At 46.7% G+C, this 14,038-nt stretch overlaps 1 protein-coding gene across 9 annotated transcripts in view; it reads left to right on the forward strand.

Annotated features, from left to right (window-relative positions):
- Window positions 1-14,038, forward strand: part of Rbp6 (RNA-binding protein 6) — an 805,438-nt gene that overhangs the window by 752,240 nt on the left and 39,160 nt on the right. For 7 of the 9 annotated variants that reach the window (XM_017901077.1, XM_017901084.1, XM_017901075.1 and 4 more), the window contains 4 exons: window positions 1,521-1,603; window positions 3,018-3,102; window positions 9,385-9,417; window positions 10,614-10,697. In XM_017901077.1, coding sequence (XP_017756566.1) covers window positions 1,521-1,603; window positions 3,018-3,102; window positions 9,385-9,417; window positions 10,614-10,697 — 285 coding nt within the window. The remainder of the gene's footprint in view (window positions 1-1,520; window positions 1,604-3,017; window positions 3,103-9,384; window positions 9,418-10,613; window positions 10,698-14,038) is intronic. The other 2 variants (XM_017901076.1, XM_017901081.1) reach the window with 2 other exon arrangements.

The following is a 14,038-nucleotide window of genomic DNA, read 5'->3' on the forward strand; positions in this document are numbered from 1 at the left end:
AAAGAATTTCGAGGGATTTTATCGTTCCTCCGCGAAACGTTACGCGTTACCGAATCATCTTACCCGCCATATAAGCTCTCGTGCTCCTTGCGAATAACGCGTTCGTCGATTTCGCTGCTTTATATTCCCTTTATTCCACGCGAAACCACTCTCCATGGAAAATCAAATAATTTCCGGTCGAAGTTTCCCGTGCATTAGTGTCCCGACCGGTACCGGAATAAAAGTAATCCCGTGTATTACTCTCGTTACCGGGCGAACTTTGATCTTGCCGTTGGCGGTGGCCCGATCTCGGCTCGCGTATTAATCCGGGTAAATAAATAAGGACGCGAATGAAGATCGATCGATGTTAATTACTCGAACAAGCCGGGACGAGGGCGGACGAGGGTGGCGCTGGGCGTCGATGTCTGCGACGTCCACGGCGCGCACTCTAACGTAATTTAATTCAGCGCGCCCGTTCCATTTCCGGTGTAAAATTTAAGAGAGAGAAGAGAACGCTCGAAGAATCGCGAGCTGTCGGCTCGCATTCGGCTCCGGTATCCATCGGCTGTGTTTAATTACGAGTCACCCGGCGTAGTTTCGCCTCTTCTCCCAGACTGCTTCAGCGCGGAAGCACTAACTCCTGGTTATCTTAAGCGACATCGCGCACTGGATTCGTATAACTCGCGCTCGCCGGATAACTCGAGCCTGAATTACTACGCTTGCCGCGTAAGGATGAGGGCTGCAGGGAGAGAGAGAGAGAGCGGAGAAAGTCAGCGAGACGCGAAGGGGCGAGATTAAAATCACCTGGAGACCAATGCAAAGTTTTTAATAACCCTTGATGCTTGATTAAGTTATGACTCTTCGCCGGCTCATCGTTCTCTGTCTCTCTGCCTTCTCCTTCTTCTTCTTCTTCTTCTTCTTCTTCTTCTTCTTCTTCTTCTTCGTTCCCGCACCCTACGTTTCGTCAGCGCCCACACCGTGGTCCGCGACCCACTCTCCAACCCCCGTTCGTACTCGGGCGAAATAAATTTCGAGCAGAAATGCTTGGACCGCGTTCGAGTGGAACGGGTGCCGGGACGCGAAGGGGTTGCAAAGGAAACAAAACTCGCCCGACTTCGGTGAATTAATGGAAGATCCGACGGGATGGTTATCTTCGCGGCGGGAACGCGTGGGAGTTAACGTTAACTCGGGGTGGTTTTTAAGCGAGACGAATTACGACGAAGAAAGGGCGTTCGCCGGAATCGTGCCGCGTATTTAAAGCGTTCGAGATTCGCGCCCTATCTGATAATTCGCGAGAAGCACTGCTCCGTGCCGAAAAGGGTGGTACAAATTTTGCTAGACGTTACTTCGCGAGAGGAACGTGGATATCGAACGCGAATAGCACGAGGGCAAAGGGAATTTCAGCGAAATTCAGCGAATTTTAACGAGAAGGGGCAATTTATTAAAATTTTTGTAATTAACTGCGATCGTGATTGGCTTGGCAACGAGCTGAGCACCTTTCATCGTCGATTATTAACCGACACCTGTTCTTTCTGTTCCAGGCTTTGGCTTCGTCACGTTTCAAAGCGAGGACGTGGTCGACAAAGTCTGCGAGATTCATTTCCACGAAATCAACAACAAAATGGTGAGTCCCCGGTCGGCCAACAATGCCTGTTTGTCGAACGAAGAGAGCACCCTCTCTTTCTCTCTCTCTCTCTCTCTCTCTCTTCCTCTTCCTCGCCCCGCCACGTGGCCGCAGAGGTGGTATCAAACGGTATTTGCCTTCCGCTCTTCGTCTGCGGATACGGCGTCGAGCGGAATTAATTTTCCGTATAATTGAGAAGGGCTGCCGTGGTTATTTGCATTTGACACGCACGCACGCGACTCGTACACACATACACACACAGACACACACACACGTACAGTGACACACGCGCGTTCGCGACCACGAACGAGCGTGTGGATCATACGCTGGAAGACGAAAAGCGGTTTCTCGAAAGCCCGTCATAGTAGAGATCACACGGGTCCTACGGTAATAGACAGTTCTGTTTGTCGTCTACTACCAACGAAATTCCGCTGACGTCGATCAAGGATTTAGCGGGATGCCACTTCTCGTTACCCATATATCCATGCGGCCCAGACGATCCCAATTCCGTCAATAACCCAGCAGCACCAACGTCTGGCATTAGCCGGTATAAAACAGTCGTCTCTATTTGGAATGATAATATTAGAGTGATAGATCACGTTGATTAGATGTCGTCGGATTACCCTTGATTGCGCGCATCAAAGCACGGGCACGAGTACACGTATACGTAACGAGGGTGTAACGCGACCGAACGAATCGTCGTAACTTCGTTTGTTGCTTGAATGGAAGATCCGAACTTGAGTCGCGGGTATTCGCATTAACAGGATATTCGCTGCAACTACTTCTCCTTACGAGAAGAACGAGATCGTTACCGTTCAACTTTCCATATTTAGCGCATTTTAGATTTTGCACCCTGTCTTGTCAAGTAGTCTCTCTTTAGAATAAATTCGAGACCGACTATCGGATACCGTTCTATTCCAAATACTTCATTTAGATATAGACCTTACACGCCGACTGACTTCGATTCACCCCCTTAAAATCGATCTCTTCCCTTCCTACACCCGCAACCACCCCGACGTCTACATCCCCAACACACTTTTCTTTACCGAAAACAGAGACTCGTATTCGCAGTAACAGTAACGACTGACACGATTCTCGAATACCACCGGAGAGGTACCTTTGACACATTCGCTGCTACCGACGCAATAGACGTCTTTCCGTTTTTCTCCCTCTCGGGGCAAAGACTCGCAAGGACGAACGACGGAATAGCGTCTTCGCCTACGACGAGTAAACCTCCGCTAGTCTCGGTGGCAGCGAACGTGTCAGGAGCCATTCGAGCAACACGAAACAACAGTTGACACGGTCCCAAGTCCCCGAGTACACGCCTCCACGATACCACCCCCGAAATACCGGAAGCCAGCGTGTGCGTGGCGCTGCACAGGACTCCACTGATCGGTCTGTGTTGAATTTCAAGGTCGAATGCAAGAAAGCACAGCCGAAGGAAGTGATGCTCCCGGCGAACCTGGCGAAGTCGCGAGTGGCCAACAGAGGCGCATACGGTGAGTTGGTGATGGTCGCGACACCCACCCCCACCACCTATCGTTACGCGCCGTATCCCCTGCCGACGGCCGCTGCCGCCGCTGCACATGCAGCTGCAGCAGCCTCCGCCGGCACCCCCCACCACCACTTGCTCGCTCCGATAGTCGCTACCGCCGCACCAAACGCGGCCGCTACCTACCAGAACGCTAACGCCTCTCGGGCCGCCACTCTCACTTATTCCATGAGCGACCTGTTGGGCGTGCAGGGCCTCGACATGGGCGCCGTCTACCATCCGATACCCACGATCGGACTATGACCGACGATACTCACGCCCCTCTCCAGGCCGCAGTAGGATGCCCGCTGCTAACCGAGGGGCCGTGTCTTGGCTTTACTCGTTTTCCATATTTTCCAATTCTTTTTTTGTTTCTTCGTTACTCGGTCTTTTCGATGGCTTTCGTTCGTTTCTTCGATTTTCGGGGTTCAGTCTGAGTTCGAGGGTACGGTAGTTGGGAGAGTAGGGTAGTTGGTATATTTTTGGTATCGCGCGGGATCGGGCGAAGTCTAGAAGTCAGGGTCGTAGTAATTTGGACGCGTAGGCGTGTCGTGTTCGGGTTCGTTTTCGTTCGAACGACGCGTTGGTGTCCCTGTTTCGCGATTCTTGCGTTTGTTTTCGTTGGGTTTCGTTACCGTTCGTATTCCCGGGAAATGATTTTCGCGTACGTCTGCGTAGGAGAGATGTTTTCCTTTGACGGGATACCACGCGCCGTTTGCGGTACTTGGAACATTCCTCGATTGGGACTTGTCGCCTTCGTTTTCGGGAAAGTATTAGCGTAAATTAGCTCGCGGTTGATTTCCTGACTTGGCGTAGCAGCGAATCGAAGACATATCGAGAAGTGCAATAACGTAGCCTAGACGAAAGCATTCCTTTTTATTCCCGTGATTCGAGTGTGGGAATAGGCGAATTCTCGCGAGACTGCTCGAGAAGCTCAGTTCGGTAAAACTGTGATCGTAGTGAGAGAAGAAGATTTAAAAAATAATGGAAAAATGGTATAAAGTCGTAGTGGATCATAGGTCTGTTCGATAGAGTTCGATTAGCCGCCCATGTGGCGTCGTTCTCCTCGTAGCCAAAGAGTAGATGGTATTATGCCAACGGGACAAACTTGCATCGCAAAAGACTGGTAGTGATTTCGTAGTTGGCTAGCAAAGACGAGTTAGTAGGACAATAAAAGGAAGTGTTCAAATTTTAGACAAACTAGTTTCGAGTGAGCAGCGCTCGGTATAGTAGTTGACACATCGAACGTACCTCTTGCGCAAGCCACTCCTCCTCTTCGTAAATTCGTACGATTCGTTTCTCTGAACGTAGCTCATGTCGAACGTGTTCCGCAGGAATTTAGTCGTTAACGAAATTCGAGAGCAAAGTAAGGAACCGTAGAGAGGACAATCAATTTCAAACGACCAACGAACCACGTTTCTCGGACGTACTTCGTTTAGACTATCGGTAGATCGGGGGGAGAGGGTGGCGGTAGGTCGCAAGTCAATGGCAATCAGGTCACGATACCACACAAATATTTAGGTACATTTCGACGAACAAGAGAGATACAAATTCCTGCCTCGAACGGCTCGCGTTCGCGACGACACGTCAATTGATTCGTAGATGTTAGATAATTTCGTAGCAACTCGATCGAAGCTTTAAGGTAGCGCTCGCTGTGTTCGCGTGGTTGGAACGACGATTCGACGATTCGGTTCGATGGACGATCGCGAAGGGATCAGACGATGGCGCGAAACGGGAAACGAAATCTTTGCAAGTCGACCTTTAGGGATCGTCGAGGTCCTGTTTCGCTCTCCGCGAAGGTGAGGGTCTGCCGCCCGATTTCGAGAGCGAGGACGCCCGTCGTCGAGATCGTAGATCGCTAGGGTTTCGTCGGAACGGAGGTAAAGGGATGGGAAAGAGGCGTATAAGAACCGAGTAGGTGAGGAAAAATTATGGAAGGATGAAAAAGGAAAGAATACATTCCCAGGTAGCGGCACGCCGTGTATTATTCCCAGAAGGAGGTGAATTTCTGATTTGCGCGGGATGATATGTCGAGTGGTATAAATAAAGCCGTGAATCGTGAATGGTGAAGGCGGATAGCGCGTCGAGAGCGCGCGGCAAATGGTCGGCGATAAGCATTTCTCATTCGTCGCGCCTTTCAGAGTATTTTTCGCAATGAATTTCATGAAATTTCATAATGTCGAGAAAAATGAGGAAGTACGTACTCCAATACGGTGTACACGTGTACGATAGAGGAAAAAAAAGAAAAGAAAGAAAAGTGAAAAAAAAAAATAAAGTGAAAAAAAAAGGACGCGAGGTCAGTGCTATCTATATGTACATAAATCCGCACGCGAATCTATATACATATACATAGAGAACGCTCGTATGCATATAACGTATATAATTATATGAATATACGATACGTACCTTATTAAAAAAAAAAAAAAAAAAAGTTACAAAGAAAAAGGGAAATTAAACGATAAAAAAAAAAATGAAATTGAAAATTGCAAGAGTATTAATCCATACCTAGATAACAGCAGATTATATACATATATTATATATTGTTTTGTATCTACGTATTTGGTAAAACGCCATATAGTATTTGATATTGATATCGATATATTTTGTGAGAGCCGCATTACAACCTTCTAGTTTTTGTAATAGACCTACAGATTATACATATCGGAGCATATCTATATATATATATCTCTCTATTTATACATATATATATATATATCTAGGTAATTAGGTAAACATTTGTGTTGTTACAGACCTTAGTTACTTAATGAGACTTTTTTAGGTGAAACTAGGTTTGAATTAGCTAGAGCGAATATAATTTTTGACGAATTACTATACTATGTATACGTTCCTATCATTGAGACTACTAGTTAACTATAGCTTTTTGGGAAGTCACTATGATACCGTTAGTTTAGAAATATACTCTAGGTACTTCCCCGTGGAAGACTCCGTGTTCATCTCTTTCGCCCACTCTTACCCCTCTCAACCCCCGTGTCATCGTCATCGATGAATACGAAATCGGCCAGACGAATTCGTGGATCTCTCGTTAAAGGACGAAAAATTTCAAAGGATAAACGAACGTAAAAGGAAAAGGTGACAAGAAAGAGACACGTGGCTTCTTCCACGAGGAATGCATATTATCAGCGGCTTCAAAGAGACCTATTACAATGTACCTATTACTTAACAAGCTACGTTACATAGTACGTTTATATTACGTTACACGTAATATTATACCTCTCTATAGGATATATACTAAATATATATCGTGCGTATACCCGTTCTACACCTATACCCCTTACAACCACCCAACCCCCACCCCGTGACCCCTGTTCCTCCAAGACCTCTATTACTCGTTACATAGTATTTAACTCTTCTAAGCTATATAGCATCATTTACCTTAATAATAATGCGTGAGACGTGTGTCCTAGAAAGTACGTACTTTGCCCGAGAGGCTCAACAGTGTCAGTTTCGTAAGTAGACCAGATCTTAACATGCGGTTTATCTTTCTGTTCACACCTTTGTAATGCTTTGTTGGGCCGGATTTTGATTTGTTACACCACGGGGAACGTAGCGTTGCGCCTTTATATTATCTAGACAGAGAATCCAATTAGAATATTTATATACATACATATATCTTACATATGCGTCTTCCTTCCCCGTATACGTTTAATGGGCGCGCACTACGCAAGTACGAACGAAACGAGAGAAAGAAACGAAACGAAACGAAACGAAACGAAACGAAAGGAATGGAATGGAAAGGAAAGAAAACGAAACGAGACGAAAGGAAAGAAAAGAACGCAAGAGAAAGATGGAAAAAGAAAAGAACCGAGAATATCCGAGAAGAAAGGAAAAAAAAGAAAGAGAAATATAATAAAAAATGAAACGAAATTACGAATGTGTTTGCGTTCCTCGACGAATTTTTCTTGCAACACTTTGTGTTTTCTGTGTCTCTCTCTCTCTTTCTCACTGAATCACTCGCTCGCTCATTCTCCCTCGCTCTCTCTCTCTCTCTCTCTCTTACTTCTCTCACTCCCTCTCTCTCTCTCTCTTGGGAAAGATCCAGCATGGAGAAAGGATTAAAAGAAACGATCGTAAAATTCCAAGGAAAGAGTAACTCAATGGGATTCCATGTTGCCAAAGCTATCGATGTGACGTAAATGTTAATCGAGCGGCAACTCGATCGTAAACTCGAGCGGAATGAGCTTTATACGCTCCTCGAAACTGTAAGAGACTATTACTGTTAATGTCGTACGTAAACGTCTGCTCTACGTGAAATCGATTTGTTGCATCTGAGAAAGTACACGTATATTATATTATTATCATTACTATTATTATTAATATATAAACATATATCTATATACACACGAAATCACTACAATTGTCAAGTATAAATGCAATAATACGATACGCGTTGCAGTATGCATATTACAAATATTTATATAAATAAATAAATATATATATATACATGAATATTATATATATACAATAACATGTGTCTAATATTCGAATCCGTTTACGTGTTACACGTGAATCGATATCGCTGTCTATGCGACAGTCGAACGAATGCTATTTAAATAAACACGAGATAATGTTCCGAAGCATATGCGAAGTTTTCATTGTTGTTCGGACGGATTTTCAAAAGAGAGCGATACGAAAAAGGAAACAAAAGAAAAGATGGGGGAAAAATATATATATATGAAAAAGCAAAGGGAAAAAGATGAATGAAAAAAAAAATGAGAAAAAACGTGAAAAAGAAAAGAGAAAAAAAAAAGAACGATGTCACAGTGAAATGATATAGAATCGTGTTGCGTGCTTGACGTAATCAAAACCAGCCCGGTAGAGAGACTTTAGGTACGAAATCACTAATACTATTAATATGTATCAGTGTATCTTTTAATGGCTAGAATAAACGCTCTTATACTTTTCCATCTGCGTATATTGTGAGAGCAGCGTCAATATGGACACTAGAATAGTGAAACAGTAGTGTAGTATTGTGGTCGGTGTTTTTTTTCAATATTGTATCGTCGATCTAAGTGTGGTAGTGGCGTCGATAATGTGTCAAGCGCTTCGAACGAACGAAGCAACGAACGATGTAACAGTTTCGTCGAAATGAGCAACGAAAAATGAAATGTTTCGCGATTGTAGTTTGCATGGCAATTTGCCAAGGTTTAGAAAAATTTCACGTCTTCCTCGCGATCGCACGACACATTACCGGCCCTTAGTCAATATCTAATAAGCTACATAGTCAGCCTAGCAAATATTACTTAACGGTAAATGATTAACCAATACCTTGAAGGCTACAATAACCATAGATCATAGGAGGGTTTATTTTGTCGTAGATTGGAAACACCTCGGCCGCGCGTAGTTACTAGTACCTTGTCACAGAATTTAGTCGATGCGCTATATAGTCGATGCGATATACATATTATAAATAGTCAGAAACTTAGTTGTGTGGTCTTTTCAATTAGTATCAAATTATGAAATTTCATGGATGCCTTTCTTTCTCTCTTTCTATATACTTCTATATACTCCACACTGTTTCTCTGTCTATCTCTGTCTATCTCTGCCTTTTCTATCTACTTCTCTGTCTTCTCTCCTTCTCTCTGTTTAACCTAGAACGCTTTTAATCCGATTTCTCGTTTCGGTCTGTTCTGTTTTTCTTTTTTCCCTCGAATATATTTTTATCTTACTTTTTTTCATATTTTTGTATCTTTCTTTTATTTCATTCTATTTTATTTTATTTCATTTTTTTCTGATTCCGTTCTGTTGTCTTTACGTTTTAACCCTTCTCTCATTGTTTGAAACCTAGTCATCCGTTACACTCGAACCGTCTATTCCGACGAATTTCTGCAACGCTTCGCTTTATACTTAACTTGTCTCCATGTACATATCTTAATTGTCTACGCATACCTTTGCCTGCACGAAGAAAAATATTGCACAACGAGTGTCGTCGGCTAGATAATATACCTCGAGTCGAAGTTCGCCATAGCTCTAGTCGCGAGTTTCAGCCTTTTAGACCCGATCGAGGATCTCCATCTCTAGAACAGACCAGAACCCGCCCAGTACTTTTCTTCGTGCTTAGTTGCAGAAATTTCTATATATTCAGACTTACGATACCATTGCACTAACCAATCGAAGCAATTGAAAAGAGTAAATGAAGGGAAAAGAATGACAAAGTTTGAAGAGACAAAATTATTACTCAGCTCTGAGCAATTCTCGACGCGGTATTAATGTGATCTGTTTTTCCTTATAGATTTTATGTGGTCCCTGGGAGCATTACCTGATGGTGAGTATGAAATATGCACGAACATGTACAACAAAACGACTCGAAATGCCCGGCGACATGCCTACCGTACCGTAACGACGTTCAATCACGTTTGACGTAAGACCAGCGTTGTAATATTCACGCGTCCGATCAATCACGATGCCGGGTCGAATTTCTCTATTTGCTACTTGCGCGTTTCCGTTTCGCAGTCGCCTGGCTCATGCATGATTCACGGTTACCGTATATACACGGGCAAATCGCGCAGTCGTTTCGCTCCGCGCGCCATGTAAACTTCCGCCTTTGTGAAAATACGCCGATTCATTAGCGTAATTACTCGGTTAACGCGTAGCCCGTCACGCGTCATTCGATATTACGTCCGAGAAACGCGCGAGGAATATCGCGACGCATTAATTTCGCCCGAATCGAACGGGAATATTAAAAGCGGCCAAGTAAGGATCCGTTGCTCGCGGAAATCGTTTCGACCGATCGTTTCATAGCCTTTCCAAATTGAAAATGTTCTCTGTAGCGTAACACGGTACGTACATGGGAAATGTTTTATGTAATATAATTTCCAGAAGGGAGCATGTAGATCGTAGTTGATAGAGGTCGTACTCGTAGATAGACGTAACCGATTGAATCTTGATACTTTCGATCTTCCTCTCACGATATCATTTTTAGAACTTTTCGCTGCAACATCGTGCAGAGCGTTAGAGAAGCCTTGGTAGTATGGTTACTCGTAAACTCTCAGTTGAACACTCGTTCACATTCACGACTGTATATACAGTAGCTACGTCGAAGTATGAACGTATCGGTAACGATATTACAATGGCAGTAAAAGAGAATAACGAGTAAGCAAAGTTAGAGATTCATCACGGAGGACGCTAATCGTGTAGTTGACGCGCTTAACCCTCCACTACTGGCACTGTCGCATGAATCGGTATCGATGGTCACGTAGAAGCAGTCGCGAATGGCATCGCGCGAATGCAAGTTCAACGGACTCTCGCCTCGTCCAGTAGCGGAGGGTTAAGCTTCCTTAATACGAGATAGGCGAGTGAAAGATCGTAGCTCTGGTACACGACACGCAGTCACGCGTATCGCTGCGATTCACACGAAGCGTCTAACACTCCGTCTAACCCCTGCTACACCCTCGAAAGTTGCCGAGCTCAGTTAACCGCACAGGGAAGAAAAGCTCACGGACTCTTTTGCTCTGTTCACAGGTTTCCCAGTGGCGGCGTACGCGGCATACGCGGCAAGCCGCAGCTATTCTGGGTACCCTAGTTTCGGACTGCCCTACCCGACAGGTAACCACCTTAGCCTTAACCACCTTAACCACCATAATGCGGCCCATATCGCGCCCTTGAACCTGAACTTGAACCTGATACAGGCGCAGCCTGCACCCCACCATAACCCGCCTACCCCTACACCGCTCTTAGGACCTCTACAACGCCATGCCTCTGTGAACTAACTAATTATACGTGTATCTAACAATAATTCGACTTGGAGCTATGCGCACATATCTCTAACCACCACCCCGCCCCATTGCTACACCATTTTACTAACCGTGCTCTCGCTGTCGCTACTCGTTGTCCTGCTCATCGTCGTCGTCGTCGTCGTCGTCTCTGCGTCGTCGATCCAACGCGAGAATCGAGCGGGTACACGCGTGGGCGTGGAGCAAAGCAGGACGAGCTAACGCCGTTGGTAAATTAGGCTCGGTCCGAAGGAGAGAGAGCGAGTACGGACCTCGCGCGCACAAAGGTCTCGAAGAGGACGGAGCCTTTGTTCCGGGACCATGGGCTTCCGGGTGAAATTCATTCCCGAGAACAATGGCTCCGCGAGTACTCGAGTCTAAGTCGGGCTCGGAGTTAGACAATTTCGCAAGGCCGGCCAATTCGAAAGCGGATCCTCGCGTTCCTTCGAGATCACCGTCGCGAGATCGGCTGTGCCTGATCGCGTGCACGCTGCGCGACGGGCGCGATCGATCTCTCCGATTTTTCGAGGATCGAGAACCGCGCTCGTCGATCGAACGTTTCGATCAGGCTGGCGCGTCCGTGAGACGCGGAGGCTGCTTGGATATCCGGTCGCGCGACGGAGTTCCGCTTTCGATGACAGGACACTCGGGGACACGAGTGGTCCGACGTCACGGGCCTGTGTCCCGTCAAGGACGATATGGCCGTGCACCCCCACGTCTACTGCGAACGACGTTGTATATTATTCAGCAACGTTTGCTCGGGCTCCGGCGATCCGGCACTTCCGGCTCGAAGTTTCGATCGCCGCTGCGCCGATAGCCCGGGACTCGCTCGACGCGAAAGGAGTGGCGAACGTTGTACAAAATCGCTATAAATTATCGTATCGATATTATCCCGTCGACGTTAAGATTTAAGCTAACGATAAGGAGGCGCCGACTCGCTTCGCCAAATTCTTACCCCGTTCCGTGTTTACCGAGCGCCCCTTTTTCCAGAGATCGATTCGGCGTCGCGAAAATTTCCCCTTTCTCAAATTCACGCACAATTTTTCTCCCTTCGTTATCACGCAGGGTACAGTTCGGGATATTTGTAATTTGTCTGCGAGAGTGTTTCGTTGATTCGTTAAAATTTCAGGATCGCGTGAGTTCAAGCTTCGAGCGTGTTTATTCGTCGGTGCTCGCGCAGATGTCTCGGAAAATATGTTTTTAAGCTGGAACACGCCGGCGTGAAAAATAGTGGTGTTTTGAAGACGAGGTTTTTCTCAAGTCAATTTGCATAGCGAATTTCAAACGCAGCGATCCGTACCCGCGTCCGCGATGTTCGTCCAGGCAAACACGCGTAGGTTCCGGGCGCAAAAATGCGGGCGGAAAAAATTGAATCGGGCAAAGTAGGACAAGATAATGAGAAGCTGATGCACGGAGAAAGTTACGACGTTGAACCCCGATCCCGTGTTTCTTACCGTCTGCGTTCGATAGCAGCTTGCGTGCCTTCGACTGTCAATAGCAAACACAGCTACGCTGGTACGGAATTTTCTTTCCAAGCCTTTGCGATCCGCGAAACGCTTTAAAATTGCTTCCGCTAATCGATTAATCAATTTCAATTGCCCCCACCCCCTCTCCGTCTCGTTCTTCCTCGTTGTCTGTACAAATCGTTAAACCGTGCATCGAATCGGATCGATCGGGTTGGACGAGAACGGAGGGAAATGAAAATTTGAACGAATCGGTGAAAGAAGACGATCGGCCTAGTAAATTCGTTATTAACCAGCTCGTATCGCGGGGTCGAAGCTGTTGGCCACGGTCCCGCTGGAAAATCACCCCCGCGCCAGGGGTTGCGATCGCGCGAGAGAACTGTAAGTGTCGGGTTTCAATTCCGACGGAAGCGTTTAAATCGGCGGCCCATCGGATCGATCGTAATTTAAGATTAATCGTGCGGTCGCGGAACGGGGTAAAATGTCATTGTTAATATTAGGCAGGGGTAACGGGAGCGTATCGATTGCGAACGATATGCGAGCGAACCGCATCGCGGTTCACCGTGCACGCATAGATATACACAGGCGCGGGATAGAGCAATTAATAGGAAACGTTTGGAAAATGAACGCGTGCATTGGTCGGTATCGGCTGATCTAAATCGAACCGGTTGATTGGAGGCAGTTGCGGGCAAAGTTTTCGGGGTCAAGCGCCCTTCATGTCGGATTCGGCCTGTGGAAATGAAAATCCCCGGCCCAGCGACGATGAACGAAGAAGATCGAAATGGAGCTTTCGACCGTGTGCCTCTACGCGTATCCAGGGGCCCAATGGGTGGGTGGAATTTCGAGACCGGGGCTGGGAATCGTGCCACCTATCGTTCCGCTCGTCCCCCCGGTTCGCGAGACCTCGAAACTAGCCTTGAGACTTTTCCGGTGGTCATCGACGACGATCCCATCTCGTTTCGATTTGTTACCTCGTTTCGTAGCTACCTCCTGCTCTTTCCGTTCGCGTTTCTTTCGTTTGTTCGTTAATCGCACCGCCGCGATCTCTTTACGCGAAGTCGAGTCTTGGAGTCGAGCGATATCGACAGCGTCGGCGTCGAAACGGGAACGTCCGTCCGAGTGAAACAGGTCCGCGCGTAGTCGGTCCATGTGGAAACGGAGAGACACGGCGCGCTAATCACGCGTCTCCTACGGTGAGCTTTCGCAGACGTAACACCAGCTTCGAGGAAGCTTCTTCTCGATCCCCGTAACTACTTCACCCTTGCTCTCTGTCCGCCGCTCGGCCGTTGCTCTTACACGTCTTACTAGCCCATTTGTTCCCTTCTCTTTCGTCCATTTCTGGCCATTTGTCTGCCTCGCAACGTCTTTCTCCGCGAGCTCTCTCACTCTCTTTCTTTCTGTCTCTTTCTATCTCTGTCTATCTCTGTCTCATGACCGATCTCCTCTCTTCGTTGTCCGCGCGACCTCCTCGAGGTGGAAATTTCGAGGGAAAAGTTTGAACTTCTCTTCGTTCCCGCACTCTGTGTCCCAGCCACCCTTGAACTCGTGATGTCACCCCTCTGTGTTAAGCATGGCACGAAAATAGCGAAGCAGTAACATATAACGCCAATAGAGGCGGACAAACTGCGACAGGTGTCCCATGCACGTCGACCGAACGTAAATTAGCGACCAGGGAAGAGACGCGTAGACGCTGCTGCGAGAGGAAAGAGCG

Source organism: Eufriesea mexicana, unplaced genomic scaffold, assembly GCF_001483705.2.
Source record: "Eufriesea mexicana isolate 0111107269 unplaced genomic scaffold, ASM148370v2 scaffold1385, whole genome shotgun sequence".
NCBI classification, from domain to species: Eukaryota; Metazoa; Arthropoda; class Insecta; order Hymenoptera; family Apidae; genus Eufriesea; species Eufriesea mexicana.